Below are 23392 nucleotides of genomic sequence, written 5' to 3' on the forward strand. Positions count from 1 at the left end.
TAAGCTTACTTTACTTAGGTATTAAATGATTCCTTAAAAAAAAGTTCAGGTCAAATCAAAGGGTTCTTTTGAGATGGAAGTGAGATCATAAGGCTCAACCCTTAACAACATACTACTAATCTCTTATAGAGGGCTTAATGGCCCCGGGGTGAAATACAACAATCTTCAAAAACTCTCCTCTAAGGAAAGGTTTTTGGAGCATTTTCAGCAGTTTATTCATAACAAACAATACAAAATAAATTACTACGGTTCTGCTTTTGGGGCAGGGGTTCGTTGGAGTTCAAGATGGAAACATCCAAAATATGGTGGTGGGAAGGTGTAATGGTGGTGGGATTGGTATTTGAATATTAAATGTAATCAAATATTGTGAACTACTTTATAAAAATAAAATTTAAAGAGGAGATCATATTTATAAAGTGTATGGCTCTTCACTATTATCATTGTTGCCCTTTATCTATGCAATCAAGACTAAAGGACTGTAGTGTCCACTGAGGCTGGGAATGGTGATTGTCCATGTTTCTGGTGTGCCTTGGTGTGTCTATCTGAAATATTTACCTGGCAGCTTGTCTTTTCAAGCTTATCTGCCCTTTGGTTAGGAAGGGGGGGGAGGGAAGGAGGGAGGGAGGGAGGGAAGGAGGGAGGGAGGGAGAAAGAAATTTGTCTAAAGAATAATAATTTCCTGGTAGCTGCTCTTTGATTAACATTGACTATTCTTTTTAGTATCTCCCAGACTTGCTAGGCAAAACAGGGCTGCTGGTGAAAATGAGTGACTTGGCTCAGTCTGACCCTGAAGTCAGGAGAGCAGCAGTGCACTGTATGGCGAACTTATGTCTCAGGTATGTGGGGCCTGCGGCTTCCCTGTGGTGCTGAGGTAGGACTCTGGAGTCCTAAGAAGGTGGCTTAGATTGAGCCACCTTTGCAATGTTCATTTGCAAATGAACCACCTTTGCAATGTTCTTAGTTTTTGCTGTTAAGGTCCTCTTTGGTCCAGAGTAATAATATAGCCAGAAGGGCACTTACTTTACCTTGTATATGACTGACCCAGGTTTGATCCTAGGTCAAAGCACCATATAAGATTCCCCCAAGCATTGCCAGTAGCGGTCCCTGAGCACAGAGCCTAAAGTAAGCCCAGAGCAACACCAGTTGTGACCCCAAAACCAAATAATCATAGTCATAGTACTAGTAGTATCATCTTGTATAATTCATTTTTATTTACTGTAACGTAGTACTAGTAGTATCATCTTGTATAATTCATTTTTATTTACTGTAATGTCGATTGTAAAGGAAGTTTGTAAATAAGTGAAAGAGGACAATAGATCAGGATCCTGTTCTTCATGTTTAGTAAAAGTGATACTACGTGCAGGATGTCAAGGTTTTGTTTACTCTTCATATAAATTCTAACATGTCTTTTAGAAGGATGTATTGATAAGACTGGAAACTTTGGTGAGATTTAGCTATCAAGGCTAATTTAAATGGACCCACTCCCAGATGTCTGGTTCTGCATTCACGCAGTCAGTGGCACAGAGCGGAGCTTGTGTGGTACCTTGTCTGCCCTGTATGGTGTTGCCCACTGTCCCAGGACACAACTTTGGCTGTGTGATTCTAAGGGTCCCCTTTATCTCCCTCTTAGAGCTGAAAAGCAGCTTTAAGGAAACTAAGGAAAGGTTTCTCTTTCTCTGCCACAGGTTTCCTTCTTCCTCTTCACGCCAGTGTTTGTGTCTGTCTCACATCAGTACTCAGTGATGCTTACTGAGCTCAAGGCTATAGTCCACTGTTGTTAGTCTGTATTATTGCTATTTTTATTATTATTTAAATTTTTTTGTTTTGTTTTGTTTTTGAGGACACTCCTGGCAGACCTCAGTCCTTCTTCTGGCTCTGTGTCAGGGATTACTCCTGGCAGTGCTTGACCGAACTTAGGGCAAACACCCTACCCACTGTACTCCATCCCCTGTATTGTTGCTATTTTCAACTTCTGCCATAAGTCCTATTCAAAGGAAGCTGCATCTGAGTGGTTTTCTGTGTGTGTTTAGTGTGCCGGGACAGCCGTACTTGGAGGAGCCCTACCAGAGTGTCTGCTTCCGAGCTTTCTTGACCACTTTGCAGGCTCCTCAGTCACCTGATACGGATGATATCACCTTTTGCATGGTAAGCGGGACTTACCATTAATTTGGTGACTGTTACAGATGTGTCACAGTTGTGTCTAGAAGCAACAGCAGAACATAAGTTATAACTGAAGAGTTTCATTTGGTTGCTGTGTTCATTTTTGTCTAGAGATAAAGACATTAGTGGAATGTTTATAACTGAAGAAAATTAAACTCATATCTTGGTTTTAAAGTTTAAAACAACTTACAATAAGTTGTTTGTATTGCTGTTATTTTCATTTTGTAAACTTTGTTTTTAAAGAGAATTAACTTTATATTCTCTCAAAACTACTAAAAAGAACATGATTTTAGATTAGTGAATGTTTTTCAGATACAAGGGAAAGTAGTAGATTTCAATAATAGCTCCAGTATTTGTTTTTAATCTAATGCAGATATGATTATTTGTTAACATGCTGTGAGTCCAGAGTGACATATTTTAAAAATTGCATAGCTGGGATGGTGCAGGTTCTCTATACTTCCCTGCTCAGCCATAACCAGAGGGAATGCAGTGTTCTTCATGTTCCCAGTTTTTTTTCCTCTGTATAAATGATCGTATTTATAAATTTCAAGTCAGACTATATTGAATATTTTTATTACTACGTTTAATAAAAATATTACTACTTCTCTTTTTAAAACTTACTATCTCTTAGATCGGGAATGTGGCTCACTGGTAAAGTGTGTGCCTTTCATGCATGAGGTCTGGAAATGATTGTCTCCAGCACCACAAAATAAGAAGTTAAAAAAGGACAAACAACTTGGTGCTTTTTGAATACCTGTTCAGTACCTGTTGGTATACCTCATGCTTTCTCATTGCTGTAGGCACTTCTTTTGTTTATTTTGGGGCCACACCTGGCTGTGCTCAGGGCTTACTCCTGGCTCTGTGCCCAGGGATTACTCCTTGGGGCAATGTATGAGGTACTGAGGATCGATTCTGGATCAGCCATGTGCAAAGCAGATGTCCTACCCTGTGTACTTTTGCTCCAGCCCCTCACTTTAATTGAGCCTCTGTTCCTCGGCTCAGAAAGGGACAAATGATGTAACTGCATTGTAGGAGTTTTAAGAAGAGTGTATGAAGTAAAGTGTCTAAAGTGCATGTTGGGGAGATACCTCAAGGACAGGAGACATGCTTTGTATACCAGAGACTTAGTTTTGATCTCCAGTATCGCACGGTCCCCCGAACACTTGAAGTGACTCCCAGACACAGAACTGGGAGTAGAGTAGCCCCTGAGCACTGCCCCAAACCCCACTCCCTCCCCCCCAAAATATAATTTTTCATTGCTTCACAAAGTGTTGTTTTTATTGAGTTCACATGTAATAGAGGTTTGGCTTCTTAAAGAATTATTGACATAGTTGATGGAAATTGGAGTCCCCCCTCAGTTTCCACGACTTTAAACAAGGCTATAAATCCTTTCCTGTGGAAACCATTCCATAAGGACAGAATCCTGGAAATAAAATTACTGAGTCAAAAAAAAATCCATATTGATCAGCATTAGCCTCTAGCACCTGTTGGGTCCCAGGTCCATCCATTTGCCTCTGAGCTACTGAGATTGCTGCATTGCAGATCCCGCCAGAGTCTGACCTCTGTGGCTCTTCCTTTGATTCTATACATTCTTTCCACTATTCATCTCTTTTATTTTTCTTGCTTACCATTTGCACATGCTGCTGACCTGGGTTTGATCCCCAGCACCCCCTGTAATCGCACTCTTACTCTACAAGAGCACTCTATACTTCTGAAAGATAATTAGTAGCAGTTAATTAGTTCTCTCTAGATCTTCATTTCTGCTTGCTTCTCTCATCCCCATCTAAAGGATCTTTTTCATCATCTGCTTTCTCCTCCATCTGAATTGGTGCTAGAAAGTTGATCCGTGGACAACCAAATTTCATCTACCTTTTCACTTGTCTCCTCCCCCCACCCTAGTTGTTACAAAATGCGTTAAAAGGTGTGCAGTCACTTTTGAATGGTGGGAAGATGAAGTTGACACAGACCGATGAGCTTGGCGCTCTGCTCGCTGTGCTAAAGGTGAGATGTTGCCCATCCGTACGGTCAGTTCTTCACCATGCCTAGTTTCCTCTTGAGACCCCAAGCATAGGGACTGCTTAGTGTCTCACTCCAAGACTAGCTTAAAGTATATTGTAAGAGAAGAGGAAAATTATGTACAGGTGGAAACTGAAAACAAGTCTTGATCTAGAAATTTAGAAAACAAATCTTGATCAGAATTCTAAAATTTGATCTCTGTATCTTAACTCAGAAACAGAAGAGGGTTTGAGGTCTGATCTGCAGGTAATAATTTTAAATGATCTTGACCCTGTCTTCCCTTGAAAGAACTGCCAGAAATTCATGTGGTCTCTCTGCCCCATGGAGGGGATAGTCCTGTCTGGATGTGTGTCCCAGGCTGCCACCCCAGGGTTTCTGAGCCTGCCAATCAGTGGGGCTGTCCTGAGCTGGGAACCTTCATGCCAACTCATCATGACTGAAATTTTCATTCATTCATTCTTTTGTTCATTTGTTTGTTTTTTGGGGTCACATGTGACAATGCTCAAGGGTTGCTCCTGACTCTGCACTCAGGAATTACTCCTGGTGGTACACAGGGGGCCTATATGGGTGCCAGGGATTGAACCCTGGTCAGCTACTTGTAAGGCTGACACCTACCCCCTGTACAATCACTTTGGCCCCTGAAATTTTCATTCTTGCCCAGTGCCACCCAAATAGATAAAAATATCTAAATATGGACACAGATAAACTAAGCAGTAATAAAAGAGTCCTTTACAATTTTTGTAAGATAACTGAATAAAGTGTTTGGATACAAGGGCCAGAGAAATAGTGTAGTAGATAGAGCACTTTTCTTGCATGAGACTTACCTGGGTTTGATACCCAACACCCCATATGTTCCTTCACCCCCCCACCAGGAATGATCCCTGAGCTAGTGCAGAGCCAGAGTACACACTGAGCATTGCTGGATGTGCCCCCCACCAAAAACGTTTGGATACATTCCAGAAATTAAGAAAAATAGTAAATAGATCTAGCTGGAGTTGGAGGCTGTATGAGATGAAGATCTTGAAACCCTGTATCTTCAGACTGTTTTGTGACCCACCTTTATTTCCCTAGTAAGCTCCTAGACATTTTTGTGAGAGTGACCTGGAACATGATGAATGTCAGTTCTGCTTCATTTATGTTGTGTGTATGTGTGTTTCCTCAATGTCATTATTAGAAATCTATGTTTCATGGACTCCCTGGACTGAACATAGAGATGCCCACAGTGTTATACCCGACTCCACTTCCTCAGTATGACGGGCGACCCCCTGCCAAACCCCAACAGCCAGAATCCGGTGCTTCTCGACCAGCTCTGGTACTTTCATCTTTTTAGATTTAAGTTGTGGATTGTTCTTTATCACTGCTATTTGTCAAACTGTGGTTTGATTCTGTTTAAGGTTGTTAGCTTAGTAAATTGCAAGAGTCAACCGTGGAAAGTATCAGAGCTTTTTATACTTTCAGGGGGTGGGGATGGATCATGCCTGGTGGTTCTCCTGGCATCAGATCACAAGAGTCACAATACTAAGGTGTCCTGCAGAGTTTATGGTTTTATCACATAGGTGGTATATAGTCATTGAAAAATCTTATATTAAGGAGTGGGGTCCTCAGATTTGCATTTTAGAAACAGGATTGTGACAGCAAGTAAAAGGGTTTGAGTCTGGAGACAGAATAATCTAAGGTAGTAGTAATAGGAACTTTTCTTACTCAGGTCAGGGACTTTTTGCATATGGAGGTGGGCACATGCTCCAGTCATTTGACTGTCAGAAAGAAGGAAGGAGGATGAAAGGAAGAAACTGGCTTTTAATATTTACATCTGTAAGCCCCAGTGGCATTGCATGTGATGGATTAACATTTTCCCTTAAGCATCTTTAGTGGAGTTTGCGAGTATCTTATCTGGGAGACCAAAGAAAATTTAGTCCATAAGGGCCACTGCCACTTGTTTTTTCTCTTTTCCTCTCTTCTCTCTGCAACTTATATGTTGGGGACATTGTAATTATCAAATGAGACAATAATTCAGCTAAGAGCTATTTTGAAAGAGCTGTCATATGTATGTTTTGTTTTTAATATCAGAGTAAAAAGAAAAAGCCAAAAGTAAAGCCCAAAAAAAGCCAGCAAGGAGAAGAGGAGGAAGAGGAGGAGGAGGATGAAGAGTCCAGTGGTGGAAGAGAAGCTGCCCCCCGTCTGGGTGTTCAGAGTATGGCGGTCGCTGCAAGTGGCACTCCGGGAAAAGCCCCAGTTCCCTTGTTCTCCAGTTCCTCCAGCTGGAAGTGGGTCAGCAGCAGTGAGTCCGACTACTCTGATGCGGAGGGAGGCATGCAAAGTAAAATTAGGTAGTAGGACTTTATCTTACATTTTTATGCCTTAACATCTATGTCACGTGCAGAATTAGAACTTTGCTTCAAAAATCTATATTACTTTGCATCCTCTGTAACTTCACTTGTTCTTTTGATCTGTCTTTGCATGTATTGTCCTCTGTCTAGAATTTTCTTACAGTCTCTCTTTCTCCCCCTCTCTGTTCTCCTGCCCTGTTAACCCCTCATCTTCAGTTATGGGCCCAGCAGTCAGATCCTCCAGGAAGCCTTTTCTGACCCCTCAGTTCTGCCTTACATACCCCTCCAATGGGGCCCTTTGACTTGGCCCTGCTTTTGTGTTGATTGTGATATGTTACAGGCATTAATCAGAGGCTTGTCAAGGAAGGGGCTTAGTTTATGTCAGCCCCCACCAGCATAAAGTCTGGCACATACCTAAGATACTCACAATATATTTGTTTGATGAATGGGTATACTCTGTGGTACTCTATATCTAACATAGTTCCCATAAGTTGCACTCTTATTCTCTCATTTATTTTCAGGGGGAGCTTGCATTATACCTAGCTGTACTCAAGGTTTTTTCCCAGCTTTGTGCTTAGGAGTTCCCCTGACCCCCACCCCTGCAGTGCTCAAGTGCTCAGGGAACCGTACGTGGTACTGGGGATTAAATTGGGGTCAGCTGCATGCAAGGCAAGCACCTTAACCCCTGTAATATCCCCCTGGCCCTCATACTTCTTTTAAACTGCTGATTGTATTGACTTATAAATAAATGGCTTTAATCTGATTTAATTGTACTTTTTTTAATGTAGGAATACTGCTACTTATTCAGCTATTAATTAAGCTGATTGAATTGGGCATGAATTTCACTTTAATTGTATTTTAAAAAACAATTTTTTATATATTTCTTTGGCATCCTTAGGCCTTATTTAGAATGTATTATTTGAGTTGGCTGGAATAAATAGTATTTCATGTTTATATTTTTAAAAGACTTTTCTTTTTCTTAAATATTAAAAGACTTTTCTTTTCCTCTTGAATATTAAAGGTCTTACCAGGCCAGAGTTCGCCAAGGAGCATTAACTTGTTTTCTTTCTACGATAAAATCAATAGAAAAAAAAGTCCTCTATGGCTATTGGTCAGCCTTTGTTCCTGATACGCCAGAGCTGGGAAGCCCTCAGTCTGTGTCCTTGATGACCCTGACATTAAAAGACCCTTCTCCCAAGGTAAGAGCATGTTACTTCTTCTTATTTATCTTTCTGAGTGGGGAGGTGGGCCAAACCCAGCAATGCTTAGGGATTCTCTGCACTCAGGAATCATTCCTGTCAGGTTCTGGGACCATAGGATGCCAGGGATTAAATCCAGGTTGGCTGTGTGCAAGGCAAGTGCCCTACCCACTGTGCTATCCCTCCAGCCCTAAGAGCATGTTATTTTTAAGTGATAGTTGGAAGAAACACTTGACAAGACTTTGTTGTTTTCTCTGTCCTCAATCTTCTCTTACATAGACCCACTGGGATAGACAGAAATGAACTTGTGTCTCTGATCTGCATATAAGCATCATGCTTCACTCCCTTGAAAGAAATTGTTTTGGTATTTTTATTAGGAAAAATCTAAAAGATGGCTTAGAAAAAATTTACAAAGGATCTGTAAGGCTTAGAAAAATGCTTCTGATGTTTGATGAAAGTACAGGGTATAGAATTATATGACCCCAGTAGTCTTTTATTCTTTCAACTTTCCATGGTTTTTAACCGGCATTTAGTAAATGTTTACGTAATTTAATGAAAAAAGTTTATTTTTAAAATAGGAGGAAAGGGGCTAGAAAGATGGTATTGGGTTAAGATGCACCCCTTGCATCCATCTGACCTCAGTTTGGTCCCTGGTATCACATCCCCAGCATCACCAGGTACAACCCTGAAAGAGCCCAGCACCACTGAGTGTGGCCCTAAGAGCCCCCAAGGGGTCCAAATAGTACCACATCTTCAGGCTCTTGCATTGAACTGCCATGCCAGCTCAGTTGGCTAAGAATCTTTGGGAGGGGCCCTGTTTCCCTCCTAAGTACTGCTTATTAGGTAATTAATAAGAAAACAAGAATGTAATAGTCCTAAATAGCTATAGGGAGAGAGATACGGTTGATCAGATATTTCACTTCTCTTAGATATATTGCTCTTCTCCAGGAGTAGCACCTTAACCCAGTAAGGAAAATAGTATGCTGATTTTAGACTTCCTTTCAGTAATGATCGTTAAAAATCAGGCTGAGTAACTTCTGAGTGTTCTTAGGTAACCAACTACCCCTCAAATTGAAAAGTCTTAATTAAGCTGATAGTATTATTCCTTTTTTGATTTTTAAGATTTTTCTCTTTGACAAAGGAAGGAACAAACACTCCACAGAACTTTGGAACTTCCTATGATCATCTCATTAAATGACTAATTACTAGGTATGAAAACTTCTATATCATCCTTTAGAAGCTTTGTTGAACTAAAAAATGCTGTAGGATATTTCAGATACCCAACACCCCAAGTAGATAAGCCAGCAAAAAATTTCAAATTAACTGAATGGATAGAACAAGAGAACCTTGAGAGAAAAATGGGAAATGAATGGCGGTGGTAAATAAATCAGAAAAGAAGCAAGTATTCTATTAACTGAAAGGAGAGCTAATATAAAGATTAAAAATATTTATGTGTTTGAAGACCCTCAAGTAAAGGGGAGCTCTTGGCAGTAGCCAGGGAGATGTCAGAAGCAAGTTTCAGGTCAAGTAAACCACCCATTTGGCCTCTGTCCAACTACGGGAATATAAGACGTGGAACTTAGGATGTGAATACAGCAGACTCTTGAGGGGCAGATCTGAGGAAAGTTAAAATAATTTTCACAATGTTTACATCTATTTGATGTAGAAAATTTGCACACTGCAAAGTAGACCTGTTTGATTTGGGTACTTTTGAAATATGTTTTTGTTCTTTAACTTTACGTAAATTCTAGAAATATGATGAAAAAGCAAAGATAACCAAGTTTCTCTGACAGGTCTTGAACATAGTACAGTGGGTAAGGCACTTGCCTTGCACGCACCCAACTTGGGTATGATCCCTGGCATCACATACGGTCCCCTGAGCTCTGCCGGAAATAATTCCTGAGCACTCTACCAGGAATAAGCCCTGAGCACTGCCAGGTGAACTGTTCTCCCCATCCCTCCCCAAAAAAAGCTTCTCTGAAAATATCCTAAGTCCCGTACAAACATCACATGAAAAAGGTCTTGAAGAAGTAAAAAATCACTTGACGTTTTTTAAAAGGATTTTTAAAAAGTCAAAGTAATGAATAAAATCCATAGTTCAATGTAATGGCAATGAAATATTTGTATTTAGTAGATTTCTACTATATTATTTAGAAGAATGTAAATACATGTGGTCATGATTCATAGCAAGGCTTAGAGCATACTTATACAATGATCTATAGTGAAATTGTATGCCAAGACACATGGTAAAAGAAAGTTTTGTGTTTAATGATGTCAGTGAGAGAGTATTTTTGTAGGGGCTTCTGGAAAGTTATGTGCAAAAATTAAAGTGCTTATTCATTTCATTTATTAAAGTATAGAGAAGCATTCTGGATTGATAGCACTAGGTTAAAGGTGCAGTGTGTGATGGCTCAGTAAATATCTCTGGTGCTCATTGGGAGTGTAGAGTGAATGACTGAAGTTTCTCTTAGCCAGGATGAAACACAACAAGCCAGCATTAGTGCATCTTGCTGTTGAAGTACATAATAATGACAGTTTCACATTTGTGGCAGTTCTGATTTATAGCTTATGGTAGAGTCAACTGGAAGTGTGTTATTATTCTTATTTTATTTATTTATTTATTTATTTATTTATTTATTTTGCTTTTTGGGTCACACCCGGCAATGCACAGGGGTTACTCCTGGTTCTACACTCAGGAATTACTCCTGGCGGTGCTCAGGGGACCATATGGGATGCTGGGATTCGAACCCGGGTCGGCCTCGTGCAAGGCAAACGCCCTACCCACTGTGCTATCACTCCAGCCCCTGGAAGTGTGTTTTTAAAAGACATCACTGTCACTGTCATCCCATTGCTCATCGATTTGTTCGAGCGTGCACCAGTAACGTCTCCATTGTGAGATTTGTTGTTACTGTGTTTGGCATATTGGATACACCACAGGTAGCTTGCCAGGCTCTGCCATGTGGGCGAAATACTCTCAGTAGCTTGCTGGGGCTCTCTGAGAGGGGCTCCTAAAAGACATACTGAGACATTTTCCGAAGAGAAATGGACTAAAGGAAAAAGTGATCACACTTTTCCACTCAGAATACCAAAATAGTCTCGCTCTTCAAGCCTGTTCTCCCTTGGACATGTATCTCACTTGCATGTCTCAGTCTTTCTTTGCTTGCTCACTCTGAAGAAGTCTGTGTCCACTCTCGAACATACTTCTCCCTCTCTCCCCTCACATCTTTCTAAATAAGTTTCAGTAAAACCTCCCTTGCTTCACACACACAGAAAAATCAAAGCAAAAATACGTGGATTACATTTAGGAAAGTAATGTGGACTGCTAGAATGCTTCATATGTAAAGGAGAAAAAATTGAGATTTTTCTGTAGGATTTGCAATGTGGTGTTATCTGAATAAGCATATCCCATCTATCCCATCTATTTCCAGAGAGAGTGATCTTAAGAACAAACTCTTAGGAAAAACTTTCTCTTGGTACCTTGAGAATTATCCCAATTCTCAGATTATTTTGCCTTTGGAATGCTATGAAATGAAGAAGCATATCAAAATGTAGGTAATAAACACTGAGACATTTTGATTTCATTGGAATAGTTTTTCTTCTAAATGGCAAACCAAGGTCAAATGACCCTTGACTTCGATATCTCCAACCAAGGAACCCTGACACATGTTCTTATGCCTTCACCTGCAGGGCAACTTGATAAGTGCTGTCAAATGAAATTAACCTTAGCATGCATCCAGAGTAATCAGTCCCCGACCAAAGTCAGAGAGAATAGCAGATGCCCTGAATGCAACAATGAGTACCCATTCCTAGCAGTGACTTCTCCATCCCCCTCCAAACATGTTCTGAGATCACATACAGATTAAGAACTTGAAAGGGGTGGGAGAGGTAGATTGACTGGAACTGCCACACTTGTAAGTAGGGAAGAGTACTTTCTTCTTTCAATACCCTTAAGTAAGTCTTCTTGACTAAGGAGCTGAAAATAACTACTGTTGAGATTCTGCATATAGATGTCTATAAGACTAAAAATCTTCATTCATCACTATGAACACCAGACAATAAAAACTTAATCAACAGAATGAGCTCTCTGGAGGGCTGCTCCTGATGATGGGTAATTTCTGCTGAAGGTGCTGATTAGAACTGGTAAATAGAACATTTCATTTTGGCATAATAATAAAAAAGCAGAACTTGAACTAGATTTAATACCAGGAGTAACATTTTTTGAATAACAAAGATACATTGAACAGGACTTTAAACAAGTTAACTCAAAACTATGCAAAGTAGAATTTGACATCAAATTTCTATAGAGATGTTTTTACCTCAGTAGGGAAAACCAACCAATAACATTTTAATAACATTCCTTCTAATACTGTTCCCTCTGTTTTCATTTATGATAGTCACAGATGCTTTTTCTCTTCTATGGTACCAAAGTTAATTGAGCTGAAAGTTTTTTCTTTAAGATGTCAGTTCATTTATTTCTACATCTTCATTTTTGTTGTTGCTTTTTATTTTAATGGAGCCACACTAAGCCATGCTCTGGGACTTGGGGCTACCCTTGGCAATGCTCAGCCCCATGGGGTAGGCCTGACAATCGAGTGCTTGGGCCCAGCTCTGCAGTGCTGGGGCCTAGAGGCAATTGGGGGGGGGGGGGGTCTCTGGAGACCGCTCCTAGTGATACTCGGCCAACTGGGCCAGACAGGTAAGTGTTAGGGCCTGAGAATGGAGTGCTACTCGGGCCCTGCAGTGCTGGGAACCATCAGGGCTTTGGTGGTGCTTGGAGCTACTAGTTACCCCAGTGATGTTGGGGGGCCACGGGGGGGGGCAGGAATCCAGTACTTCTTTTCTGATGTTTAGTTCCCTAAATCGACAGATTACCAATTGAATGTATGCTTTTAACTTTTGATGAGAGACAATGTAAATTTGCATCCCTAACAAATACTAATCTTGTTTTCCAAGCATCTGTGTTCAAAGGCATGCTTTATCCCTTCCATTCACAGGGAAGGGGAAAGTTTGTTCAGTAGTAATCTCTGGTTCTCAGACTCTCACTGCAGACAGTGGTATTTCCCACACCTGGGAATGTGTGTGAGAAGCCGGGTCGCTGATAGCACCTGTCACCTTGAACTGTATAGATTCCCCAAGTCCTGTCCTATGTAGTTCACATGGGTGCTTCTAGGCACATCCCAGTGGACTGGAAACAATGTCTTTTCGAAATTTGATACAAAACAGATTCTAGAAGTGTGATTTTGTTTTTTTCTTTCTAGTTCATGGGTTTTCTATTTCTTTCTTTCAGTTATGCGTACTAGAAAGAATGGTGTCCCTAATCGTCAAGTTATTCTCGTGATTATGACTCCAGTATTTGATACTAACATATAGCTTAGTCTTATTCTCTTTACTGAAAGAAAAACCAAAGCATGTGATTTAAGTGTGTATTTTTTCTTAAGTGTGCAGTGCAAGTTCATGGCTCCACTTAGAGACTCAGATAATTCCACTGCCTTTATTTTTCTAACTAAAGTGATCCTAAATCCTTAAATTTTAAATATGATTAGGAAGAAGGGACTCCAACTCCTGATTCTTAACTAACTGATGTGAAACCTCCTGATATTCTAGACCCGTGCCTGTGCCCTGCAAGTTTTATCTGCCATCTTGGAAGGCTCAAAGCAGTTTCTTTCTGTGGCTGAGGACACCAGTGAGCACAGAAGGGCTTTTACTCCGTTCTCTGTAACCATCGCTTCCAGCATTCGAGAGTTGCATCGGTGTCTTTTGCTGGCTTTAGTGGCTGAGTCGTCCTCACAGACCCTTACTCAGATAATTAAGGTAAAGATGCTGAGTTGTCATAGGTCCTACAGGAAGTTACTTGGTTTGAATTTTATAATATTACCCTGAAGTAACTTGACTTATGCATATAATTTAGCAGTAAATTTTATGTAAAGGTATCATATTTGGAAGTCTGTACTTGCTTGTCTGAACTTAGCTACAATCTCTGTATATGGTAATAAATGGTTCACTAAAGATATTCCCTTAAGTGCATAGATTTTTCTTCTGCAATTAAATGCTATAAATCTTATCTCTGTGTGTGACTTAATCTAGCCTGTTCGATAAGCTATTCCTTGTCCTTTACAGTGCCTTGCAAATTTAGTATCAAATTCACCTTATAACCGTCTGAAACTCAGTCTGCTGACCAAAGTCTGGAACCAGATAAAGCCTTATATTCACCATAAAGGTTGGTGGAAGCTTAAAACTGACTGCTTCTTTTCCCTAGAGCCTCGATGGGTAGGGTTCGAGTATCTTAATAGCTCTGATAGCTCTGTTTATTCTCAAGCTTTTGGGAGGGCCAATTACTGCAAGCCCCATTTTTTGATTCCTGAACTCTAGTAGACTCCTGGAGGAAGTGAGCTGGAGAATTCATTTGCAAAGCTTATTGTGTATTTACTGCTTCATTGCAGCAACCAGAACATCCCTTTGGATTTAGAATTAAGCCATGTGGCAGACAGCAGTTCCCATCCCTTTGACTTATGTAGAGAATGGAGAGGCAGACAGACAGCATTCTCTTTTTGGAAAGAAAATCTGGGCTCTAAAATCTACCTCATTTAACATTCTATCCTCAGAAGTTTGGGTGAACATTTCAAACCTCAGATCTCCACTAGCTATAAGGTCTTTATTTCTAGTTTTTTCCTGGTTTATTTCCTCACATAGTAAGCATGTGCTTCAAACTTTTGCCTTTAGGACATTTGGGATGTTGTTGTTTTTCTATTTGCAAGCATTAGGCCCAGGCCACATTCTACTAAGTTGTTGTCACATTAGAATCATAGAACTGGGAGGAGCATGACCTGTTTTTTACATTGTGGGTACAGTGTTGAACCCTGAGTGAACTCCAGGGTCTGCTGTCACAATGCATGCTCCTCTCTGAACCCTCATTTATTACCAGTGAAAAGAATTACATCTCTCATGCTATGTTTTATGAGGCTTCGATAATGGTATGTAAGCTAAGCCAAATTCACTTTCCACTGTGTAAGATGGGACCCAGAAGGTCAGTCTTCTCATCACGAGTCAGTGCCAGAGGTCAGATTAGAGCCTCCCAGCTCCATGGGCAGTCTCCTGCCCGCCTGCCCACTCGCTGCATCAGCTTTTCATCTGTGAGCAGAAGGAAGTGAACCTTCTCTCAAACTGTCTGGTTTGGGGGCGGCCAGGGAGATAGCTCAGAGGGCTCTTACTCTGCAAGCAGGGGCTCAGAAATGAAAAAATGAAAAAGTTCCTCCTAGAAATAGACCCACTTTAAGTAAACAAACAAAAAGTGCCCAAAAATTGTACCTGGGGCTACTTTCCTAACCTCCCTCCCTACTCACCACATCAGTCTAGCAAACACCAGCCTGGAGGTTTAACTTGGCCTGAGGAAGGCTGCTTAACTGGTGCAGGGATAATCCTGGTCTGCCGGAGAGCTGTGCCCGTGGTGATGACTTGACTGTTGCCTTTCACAGATGTTAACGTTCGTGTGTCCAGCCTCACACTCTTGGGAGCCATCGTGTCCACCAACGCACCTTTACCTGAAGTCCAGCTGCTGTTACAGCAGCCCTGTTCTTCGGGGCTCAATAGCAGTTCAGCGACTCCCGAGTGGTGGAAGAAGACCCCGTCAGGATCCGTGCGGGATGAGCCATCAGTGGGCTCCCCCCCGGGCTGTGCCGAGCCCTGCTGGCTGATCCGACTCTGCGTTTCCACTGTGGTGCTGCCCAAGGAGGACTCGTGCTCCGGGAGCGATGCTGCTTCTGCCCCGGGAAGCACCTATAAGCCGTCCCCCGTGCGACTGGAGGCCTTACAGGTAGGAGGGGTCATGTCCTCGGTTCTCAAACGGAAGCAGTTGTCCTCCTTTCACTGGCCTGTCGTGAGGAGTCAGTCTGTAAAGAAGAACAGAAAACAAAGCCACGTGTCAGCGTTGTTGCTGGTAGTTATATTTTTGGTGTTAATGGTTTGCTTGTAGTTGATACTCCCCCCCCCCAATGTGGGGAGGGGGTCTTGGTATAAAGTGTCTGATTCATTCCCTTATTTGCTGCAAGCCATTTTAGTTACCCCAGCTATTAGATGAGGGTTATAATTAATTACATAGTACTCCTGAAAGAAATTGCACAGTTGATCTTTGATTTCTATGTCTGAAATGTTTAGTTCTCTGTAGAATGCTCTTTAGTTTTTGGTCTGCTGAGACACAACAAATTAATTAGTTCTTTACAGGAAAAAAAAACAATTTTAGGTAAAAGATATTTTGCATTTTCTATACTCGGCTAGGACCTAAGACAAGGGTTTAGTTCCGAGGTCTTCTGCTCATTAAATTAGCTGGTTAACATGAAATGTGTCCTTTAGCTTTTTCACTGAGTTTCTCCTGTTAAAATATTAAATTAGGGGCTGGAGTAATAGCACAGCGGGTAGGGCGTTTGCCTTGCACACGGCCGACCCGGGTTCGAATCCCAGCATCTCATATGGTCCCCTGAGCACCGCCAGGGATAATTCCTGAGTGCATGAGCCAGGAATGACCCCTGTACATTGCTGGGTGTGACCCAAAAAGCAAAAAAAAATAATAATAATAATAATAAATTAATGCAGGAACCCAGGTCCAATCCTATTACCACATGTTCCAGTAAGTATCACTGGAAGTAACCCCTGAGCACTCTTAACAGGATGTGGCTCCAAGACCACTAATAAATTAAGTATTCGATTAATTCCTACCTCAAAAGTTATCTTAAATGAGATATCATTAAAGATACTTATTTTATAAATTATGAAGAGGCATAAAATTATATGAAAGAACTGTTCATAAAATAAAAATTAAGCTCGTTTTTCATTTCCTACAGCAGATTTCAGCACCTTATTGAGTCTGATTTCTGAGTTTTTTGGGGGGTTTTAGCACTTTTGAATATTGCAGACCAACATTCAGGTGCGGGTGCTCAGACTTTGTTCTGTCTGCAGGTTTTGGCTCACCTGGCAAGGGGCTACTTTTCCATAACTCAGGTCTATTTGATGGAACTTGGAGAGTTGATTTGCAAGTGCATGGGGGAGGCAGATCCCTCCATTCAGCTTCATGGAACAAAGGTAATTTCCACTGAAAGCCACATACTATTTCTTTTCTTCCCTTCATAGTCTTTCCTCTGCTGCATGCCTGTCAGTATAAGAGATTTTGGTTAGGGAAGTCATATATTTTATTATTTTCAGCTCTGCATATAAACCCAAAGAATTGCAACATATAACTGGTCACTTTGCTCATGAAAAGAATGCTTCTGACATAGGATATAATGAGAAAAGGAAGAAAATTGGTTGGAAGTGATCTTTCCACTTGATTTGAGTGGATTTGAGTGTTAACAGACTGAAGTGGTTATTGCCTCCGGTAGACCTAATACTCTGCTTTGACAGCCTATTTCTTTTCTCCTGGCAGCTTCTGGAAGAGTTGGGTACAGGTTTAATACAACAGTATAAATCAGATTCTCCCACAGCACCTGCTCAGCGTGTGCCAGTCCCCTTGGTAAGCAAATGTCACCTCAGGGCTTTCTCTTTCCACAGCACCCCTCAGTTTTTCTAGAGGCTTGGTGAGTGATCTAGTAGAGTAAATAGTTCGGTTTCTTCCAGTATCAAAACTTGGGGCTCATAATCCAGGAAGATGTCATACTAGCAGGCTTAGGTATTCTTTGCATTTGAATGTATTTAGTCTGTGGAGGATTATGTGTAACACACAGCCAACTGGAAATTTTAGGCAGAATTTCTTTTGCCTAAAACTCAGGTTGGTTACTCAACCTACCAGCAGAGCAGACTAGAATGGTGGGAGGAGCCATGGAGGTAGAATCAGCAGGCACAGGAGCGATTCTGGAAACACCTCTCAATGGGTAGTTGATGATGAACATGGTTTCCTCTTTGTGAAGAGGAATAACTTTTGGGGGGTGGGCTGGGAGGGTTGGTGTCTCCACCATCTAGTAGGGACACCAAAAATGCAGATATACTTGCACATGGATGTGAAATCCTGGGGTTTTTATAGGCATGGAAAGGAACTGGATTCAGAAATACTCTGTGATGCCTGTGTAAAGGAACATTGAAGTGAGATCATTCTTTAAGTGCTTCAAATAGAGCCGGCTCCTCCATTGAAGTCTCCACTAGGCACTGTGCTAGGTCTTATACATGTGGTGTTACCTCGTACCATCTGCCAGGAAAATGTTTTTGCCTGTTCCATTAAAGGGGGATCAAGGCTTAGTCAAGACCTCTGAGTTCCCTGAGGCTGCACAGTCAGAAAATAGCAACTGAAGGACACAACCCCAGCTCTGCCTCCAGCTCCTGTGCTCTTTGGACTGAAGTATAAGGTCTCTGGATTGCTCTGAGACCCTTACCTTTCCTACAAGGGTCAAGTAGGAAATGCCCTAATGGGATGCCAATTAATTGAGGTTCTAGTCCAGCTCCACAGCTGTTAGCAAATAATATTATCTCTTTATGCCTCGGTTGCCCTGTGTGGACAGTGAGGGGAACATTGCATATTTCATTCTGTTGTTCTGGGAGTTTCAACGAGTGATAGGTGAAAAACATTCAGAACATGTCCTTGCGTGTCCAGAAAACAGTTGTGCCACTACTCCAGTTTCACTACCATTAAACTACCCCTTTTATGCACCTCCTTATTATTTGGATCACTATTGCTTCTTTTTTTTTTTTTTTTTTTTTTTTTTTTTTTTTTTGCTTTTTGGGTCACACCCAGCAACGCACAGGGGTCACTCCTGGCTCATGCACTCAGGAATCACCTCTGGCGGTACTCAGGGGACCATATGGGATGCTGGGATTTGAACTCGGGTCGGCCGCGTGCAAGGCAAACGCCCCACCCGCTGTGCTATCACTCCAGCCCCTCACTATTGCTTCTTTAGCAGACTAATTTCTCAACCAGTAAACAGGAAGGATTGAATGAGCTATTTTCTAATTTTTTTTTTAATCTTTTAAGAAACAGTGAGAGAATTTGCAAAAAGCTTCTTCTTGCTTGATGTGGGGGTATTTGGGTCCTGGCTTCTTGCAGTAGGCGAGCCTCGGGTTGGCTCTGCTGGTGTGCAGTGGGCTGCGGATTGAGATGTGTTTCTGTTCCAGGTGGTGGCCTTCTGGACATTGATGCTGAACGGCCCTTTGCCCAGAGCCCTGCAGAATTCCGAGCACCCCACTCTGCAGGCGAGCGCCTGTGACGCCCTGTCTTCCATCTTGCCGGAAGCCTTCAGCAGCCTGCCGGTAACCAATCTGCCAAGGGTGTTTTCTCGTCCTTAAACGAAGCATCAGAGCTTGAGTTTGACTTGGGTTCTTTTGGAGCCAGTATTCAGCTTCATCTCTGAGAAAAAGATGCTCTTTCTACTTAAGTGTAGGGCACAGGAACCAGCACAATGGGAAAACTGACAGTGTTCAGGTCTCAGGATAGTGGCTCCTCCCTGTGCCGTAGAGACAGGAGAAATTGGGGTAGCAGGCACCTTTGAGTCAGGCCCAGCTCTCTGGCACTTTGATTACCTGAGTTTCTGTAAAAGTTAGTTACATCAGTTACTTTAGGGAAGTGAGAGGAGTATGAAGTATGAAAGTCCTAGGCCTGATGCTAAGCGCATGGTACCCGGACCGCTCCTTCCCTTTAGTTTACATCTGAGCTTAGCTTTTATAGCGAAGGGCGCTGTACTGGGGAGTAGCCTGCGAGGAAGGGATGGCTGATCCTCCCAGAGGGAAGTTAAATGCAATCACAGATGTGTGTGCCAAGTGCGTACTCAGCTGTAACTCACTGCTTGGAACCAAGGTCGCCCTTCCCCAGGTGGGGTTCAGTTCTTGAATATGGAGCAGAGCACAGGCCAGTCACCGGCCTTGACTTTGTTCTCCTTGCCTCTCCTCTGCCCCCTTTCCTCATGCAGAATGACAGGCAGATCCTGTGCCTCACCATGCTGCTGGGACTGAATGACAGCAAGAACCGGCTAGTAAAAGCAGCGACCTCTCGGGCCCTTGGTGTCTACGTGCTTTTCCCCTGCCTGCGACAGGTCAGAGGGAGCCTGCCGAACTCTTCTTATCTCCTTTACTTGTCTGTAGCGTGCTTGGGGGTGGGGGGTTGTAGGTGTGGGGGAAGGGTGTGGGTGGGTATATGAGTGGGGGATGTTTGGGGGGGTAGGGATGGGTGGGTGTGTATGGGGAGGTGTGGGGGTAGGCGGCGTGAGTGTGTGGATACAGAGAGAATTCTTAAGTTGGGCAATAAAGAAAATTAAATTGTTTTGTCATCTGGTTTCTTGAATTGCTACTGAAATATGGTAATGCTTACAATTCATTTATTTCTAGTTACTTAGCATACCACCCAGGTCTATAAGTGCCCAGTAAATGCTTAAATTAATAAGTGCTTGAAAAAAACTTACACAGGGCATCACCCTGTGACAACTAATTTAGAAAAAAAAGAACGAAGTGTTCTTTCACACTTCCGGTTTTGTTTTTAATTTCAGTGGCAAGAGTCAGACCTTATGGTCACACCCATGCAGGGTGTGCATTCTGCCACTGAGCGGTCTTTCCCCTTCACTCATACATGGGGCACTTTTCCCAAGAAGACAGTAGAGTCTTGAGTCAGGTGTGGTTTGGACACTTTTCATTGTCAGCACGTTGTTTGCTGAGGTGGAAGTTGATCTAAGCAGCTGCCACAGGCCAGAGAGGGAGATGTGTACAAGAACAGTGTCTGGGGCTTCGTGTGTGCCCGTGGCACTTACAGGATCCCAGGAGAGCTGCCCCAGGCTTTAGCGAGTGTTCAGTGGTAATGTAGGAGAGCAACAAATTGAATAAATGAATTTTGAGTTCCAAACAGGAACTTGTGACAGTGGTATATAGCTTTATCTGGAAACAAATCAGAGACTTTCCAGGGTAGCATTATGAACTCGGAACTATATTGTTTTGCTTTGTTTATCTTGTAGGATGTCATCTTTGTAGCCGACACAGCAAATGCAGTATTGATGTCACTTCAAGACAAGTCTCTGAATGTCCGAGCCAAAGCAGCCTGGTCCCTGGGCAACCTGACGGACACTCTTATCACCAACATGTAGGTGGCCAAGTTCCCTTTCCCAGATGACTTGTGAGGCAGAGGGCCCAAAAGGCTGTCTGTCACTCCCCAGCATCAAAGGATTAGCAGTAATTTTGCCATAGTATTTAAGTTATATGTTATGCAGTATAATATGAAATATTTTATATAATATAGAATTATTATAGCTATACTTAATAACTACTTATATATTTACTCTATTATGCTGTTGTATATACATTAAAATTGTATATGTTATATTATCAGTTGTATGATTACCTACTCAGTCATTCCAATTTCATATTCCTTCAATAAGTAAATAAGCTATTCCTAATATAGTAATATATTAAGATTTATGTCTGTCTGAAAGTTCTATGTGTTGATAGGTCAAAGTAATATATCCACATTGTAGAAAGTGATAAATATAAAAGTTGAAATTCAGAAGTTACTTACTATTTGCTTAAGTAATGTTAAGTAATACATTTGTAGATAAAAGGAAAAAATTCAAATAGCTCAAAAGAATACTCAAGTATGACCTTACTTTTGGGGGAACCAGAAAGATAGTAGAAGAATGAAGGTTTTGACCTTACATGCAGCAGACTTCAGCTAGATTACCAGCAACACGTGGTCCCTCTGGCCCTGCCAGGAGCATCCACAGAGCACAGAACCAGAAGCCCCTGAACACCACCAGATGTAACTCAAAAGCAAAACCCCTCCAAAACCCCTTCCTTTTACTCTAACCCAAGACCCATTCCCAGAGACCACTCATTATTCTTATACAAGCGCCCTGCTTTGGGGCCATCATATCTCTTCTAACATGTACTATGTATAAGAATTTCCTTGCATTACTTTTTATAAATCATTATATATTATTATATACTCATCATTATGGGACGCTTATTTTTACATGCCCTAAATTTGAGCATTTGTTATTTTAGGCTTTGTAGTAAATATAGTGGACAGTTTCGTTTATGAAATCTTCATTGAGATAGTTTTTTTGGTTATATTCCTAGATGTGGACCTACCAGGTTAAAAGGTATAAATTATAACTCCTGGGCCAGAGCAATAGTACATCAGGTAGGGCATTTGCCTTGCACACAGCCGACCCAGGTTCGATTCCCCAGTATCCCATATGGTCCCCTGGGCACCACCAGGAGTGATTCAAGATTGCAGAGCCAGGAGAGCCAGGAGTAATCCCTAAGCATCGCCAGTTGTGACCCCCCCCCAAAAAAAAAAAACTGAAGTTATTTTTTATTTATTATTTTATTTTATTTTATTTTATTTTATTTTATTTTATTTTTGGGTCACACCTGGCAATGTACAGGGGTTACTCCTGGCTCTGTACTCAGGTCAGCCAGGTGCAAGGCAAATGCCCTACCCACTGTGCTATCATTCGAGCCCCTGAAGTTATTTTTTTAAAAAATTATAACTTTGGTATAATATGAGCAGATTTGTTGAGCTGTTTACCTGAAAATTTCACAGTTATACAAATGTGCATAAATATACCATACATACCCATGTATGGCTTTTTATCTTTTAACATGCTTTGCTTTTGTGGAACAGGGATTCACCAGACCCAAGTTTCCAGGAAGAGTTTTCTGGTCTTCTGCTCTTGAAGATGTTGCAGTCAGCCATAGAAGCATCCAAGGACAAAGACAAGGTAGACTCACAACAAAACCTCCTTTTTCTGAGTTAGGTACTTGTATATTGTAGTTTTGGTTGTTTCTGCTTTTTGGTGGGGATACGACATCCAGTAGTGCTAGGCAGACCATGTGGTGCCAGGGACCAAACATGGAGCGCCCGCATGAAAAGCATGCCTTCCATGGGCCAAGCCATAGTCTACCAGGCAGGACACTTGTCTTACACGCAGTCAACCTGGGTTCTATCCCCAGCACCTTATATGGTCCCGAACATCACCAGGAGTGATCCCTGAGCACTGCCAGGTATGGCCCCAAAACCAGAAAAACAGCAAAAGAAAGAAAAGCCTGTGAGCTACCCCTCCTGCTCCTACACTGCAGTTTAGTCCCATGTGTCTGGGGGCTTGGTGTGGTGTGATAGTCCTCAAACTTCTCGCCAGATCTCTCCCTGTTCTAAGGAAATTGAGTATATACTCAGGCTACTGAGTGGTCCATCCCACACTACGTGAGTTTCTTTCTTGTCTCATGAAAACTTCCGTGCTATTTATAATACCATTTCATGATAGACCATGTTTGCTTTAATATAATCTGGTTTGCTCCCATAAAATCTTTAAATAGAATTAGAAAGTAAGAAAGATGAGCAACCCTTGACTTTGAATGTCCTCTCACAGTATGAGAAGCATAACCTGGGTGTGGGGTGAGGCAGACATGGATCAGATCCTTACATGCACATTATTTAACTTAAAAGGCCATTTCCTCGTCTGTCACATAACACGGAGCAAGCACACACTTAAATGCCATGGTTCTGAAAATCCAGGAAGCTGGATTAAGTCGGTTGATGTCTCTGGGGTTAGAGCTTAGGAATTGTTCTTGCCTCTTCTCTCCTCGCCTTGTAAACATTTTGCTCCCAGGCCTTTCAGGCCATCTCTGTAAAACGAGGGAGCCTGGCCCCTCTGAAGTCCAGTCTGACCAGGAAATGAGCAAAGCCTCTGTCAGAAGGCACATCTCCTGGTGAAGAGGGGTGAGCCACGACAGCTG

At 41.9% G+C, this 23392-nt stretch overlaps 1 protein-coding gene across 1 annotated transcript in view; it reads left to right on the forward strand.

The window, feature by feature from the left end:
- HEATR6 (HEAT repeat containing 6) overlaps nucleotides 1–23392 on the forward strand; it is a 34162-nt gene that overhangs the window by 5423 nt on the left and 5347 nt on the right. The window contains exons 4-18 of the mRNA XM_004608857.2: nucleotides 721–836; nucleotides 2031–2145; nucleotides 4060–4161; nucleotides 5351–5488; nucleotides 6244–6503; nucleotides 7525–7702; nucleotides 13307–13513; nucleotides 13820–13919; nucleotides 15175–15512; nucleotides 16652–16774; nucleotides 17115–17201; nucleotides 18791–18925; nucleotides 19582–19704; nucleotides 20614–20738; nucleotides 22281–22377. Coding sequence (XP_004608914.2) covers nucleotides 721–836; nucleotides 2031–2145; nucleotides 4060–4161; nucleotides 5351–5488; nucleotides 6244–6503; nucleotides 7525–7702; nucleotides 13307–13513; nucleotides 13820–13919; nucleotides 15175–15512; nucleotides 16652–16774; nucleotides 17115–17201; nucleotides 18791–18925; nucleotides 19582–19704; nucleotides 20614–20738; nucleotides 22281–22377 — 2244 coding nt within the window. The remainder of the gene's footprint in view (nucleotides 1–720; nucleotides 837–2030; nucleotides 2146–4059; nucleotides 4162–5350; nucleotides 5489–6243; nucleotides 6504–7524; nucleotides 7703–13306; nucleotides 13514–13819; nucleotides 13920–15174; nucleotides 15513–16651; nucleotides 16775–17114; nucleotides 17202–18790; nucleotides 18926–19581; nucleotides 19705–20613; nucleotides 20739–22280; nucleotides 22378–23392) is intronic.

This window comes from Sorex araneus, chromosome 3 (genome assembly GCF_027595985.1).
Source record: "Sorex araneus isolate mSorAra2 chromosome 3, mSorAra2.pri, whole genome shotgun sequence".
In the NCBI taxonomy this organism is placed as follows: domain Eukaryota; kingdom Metazoa; phylum Chordata; class Mammalia; order Eulipotyphla; family Soricidae; genus Sorex; species Sorex araneus.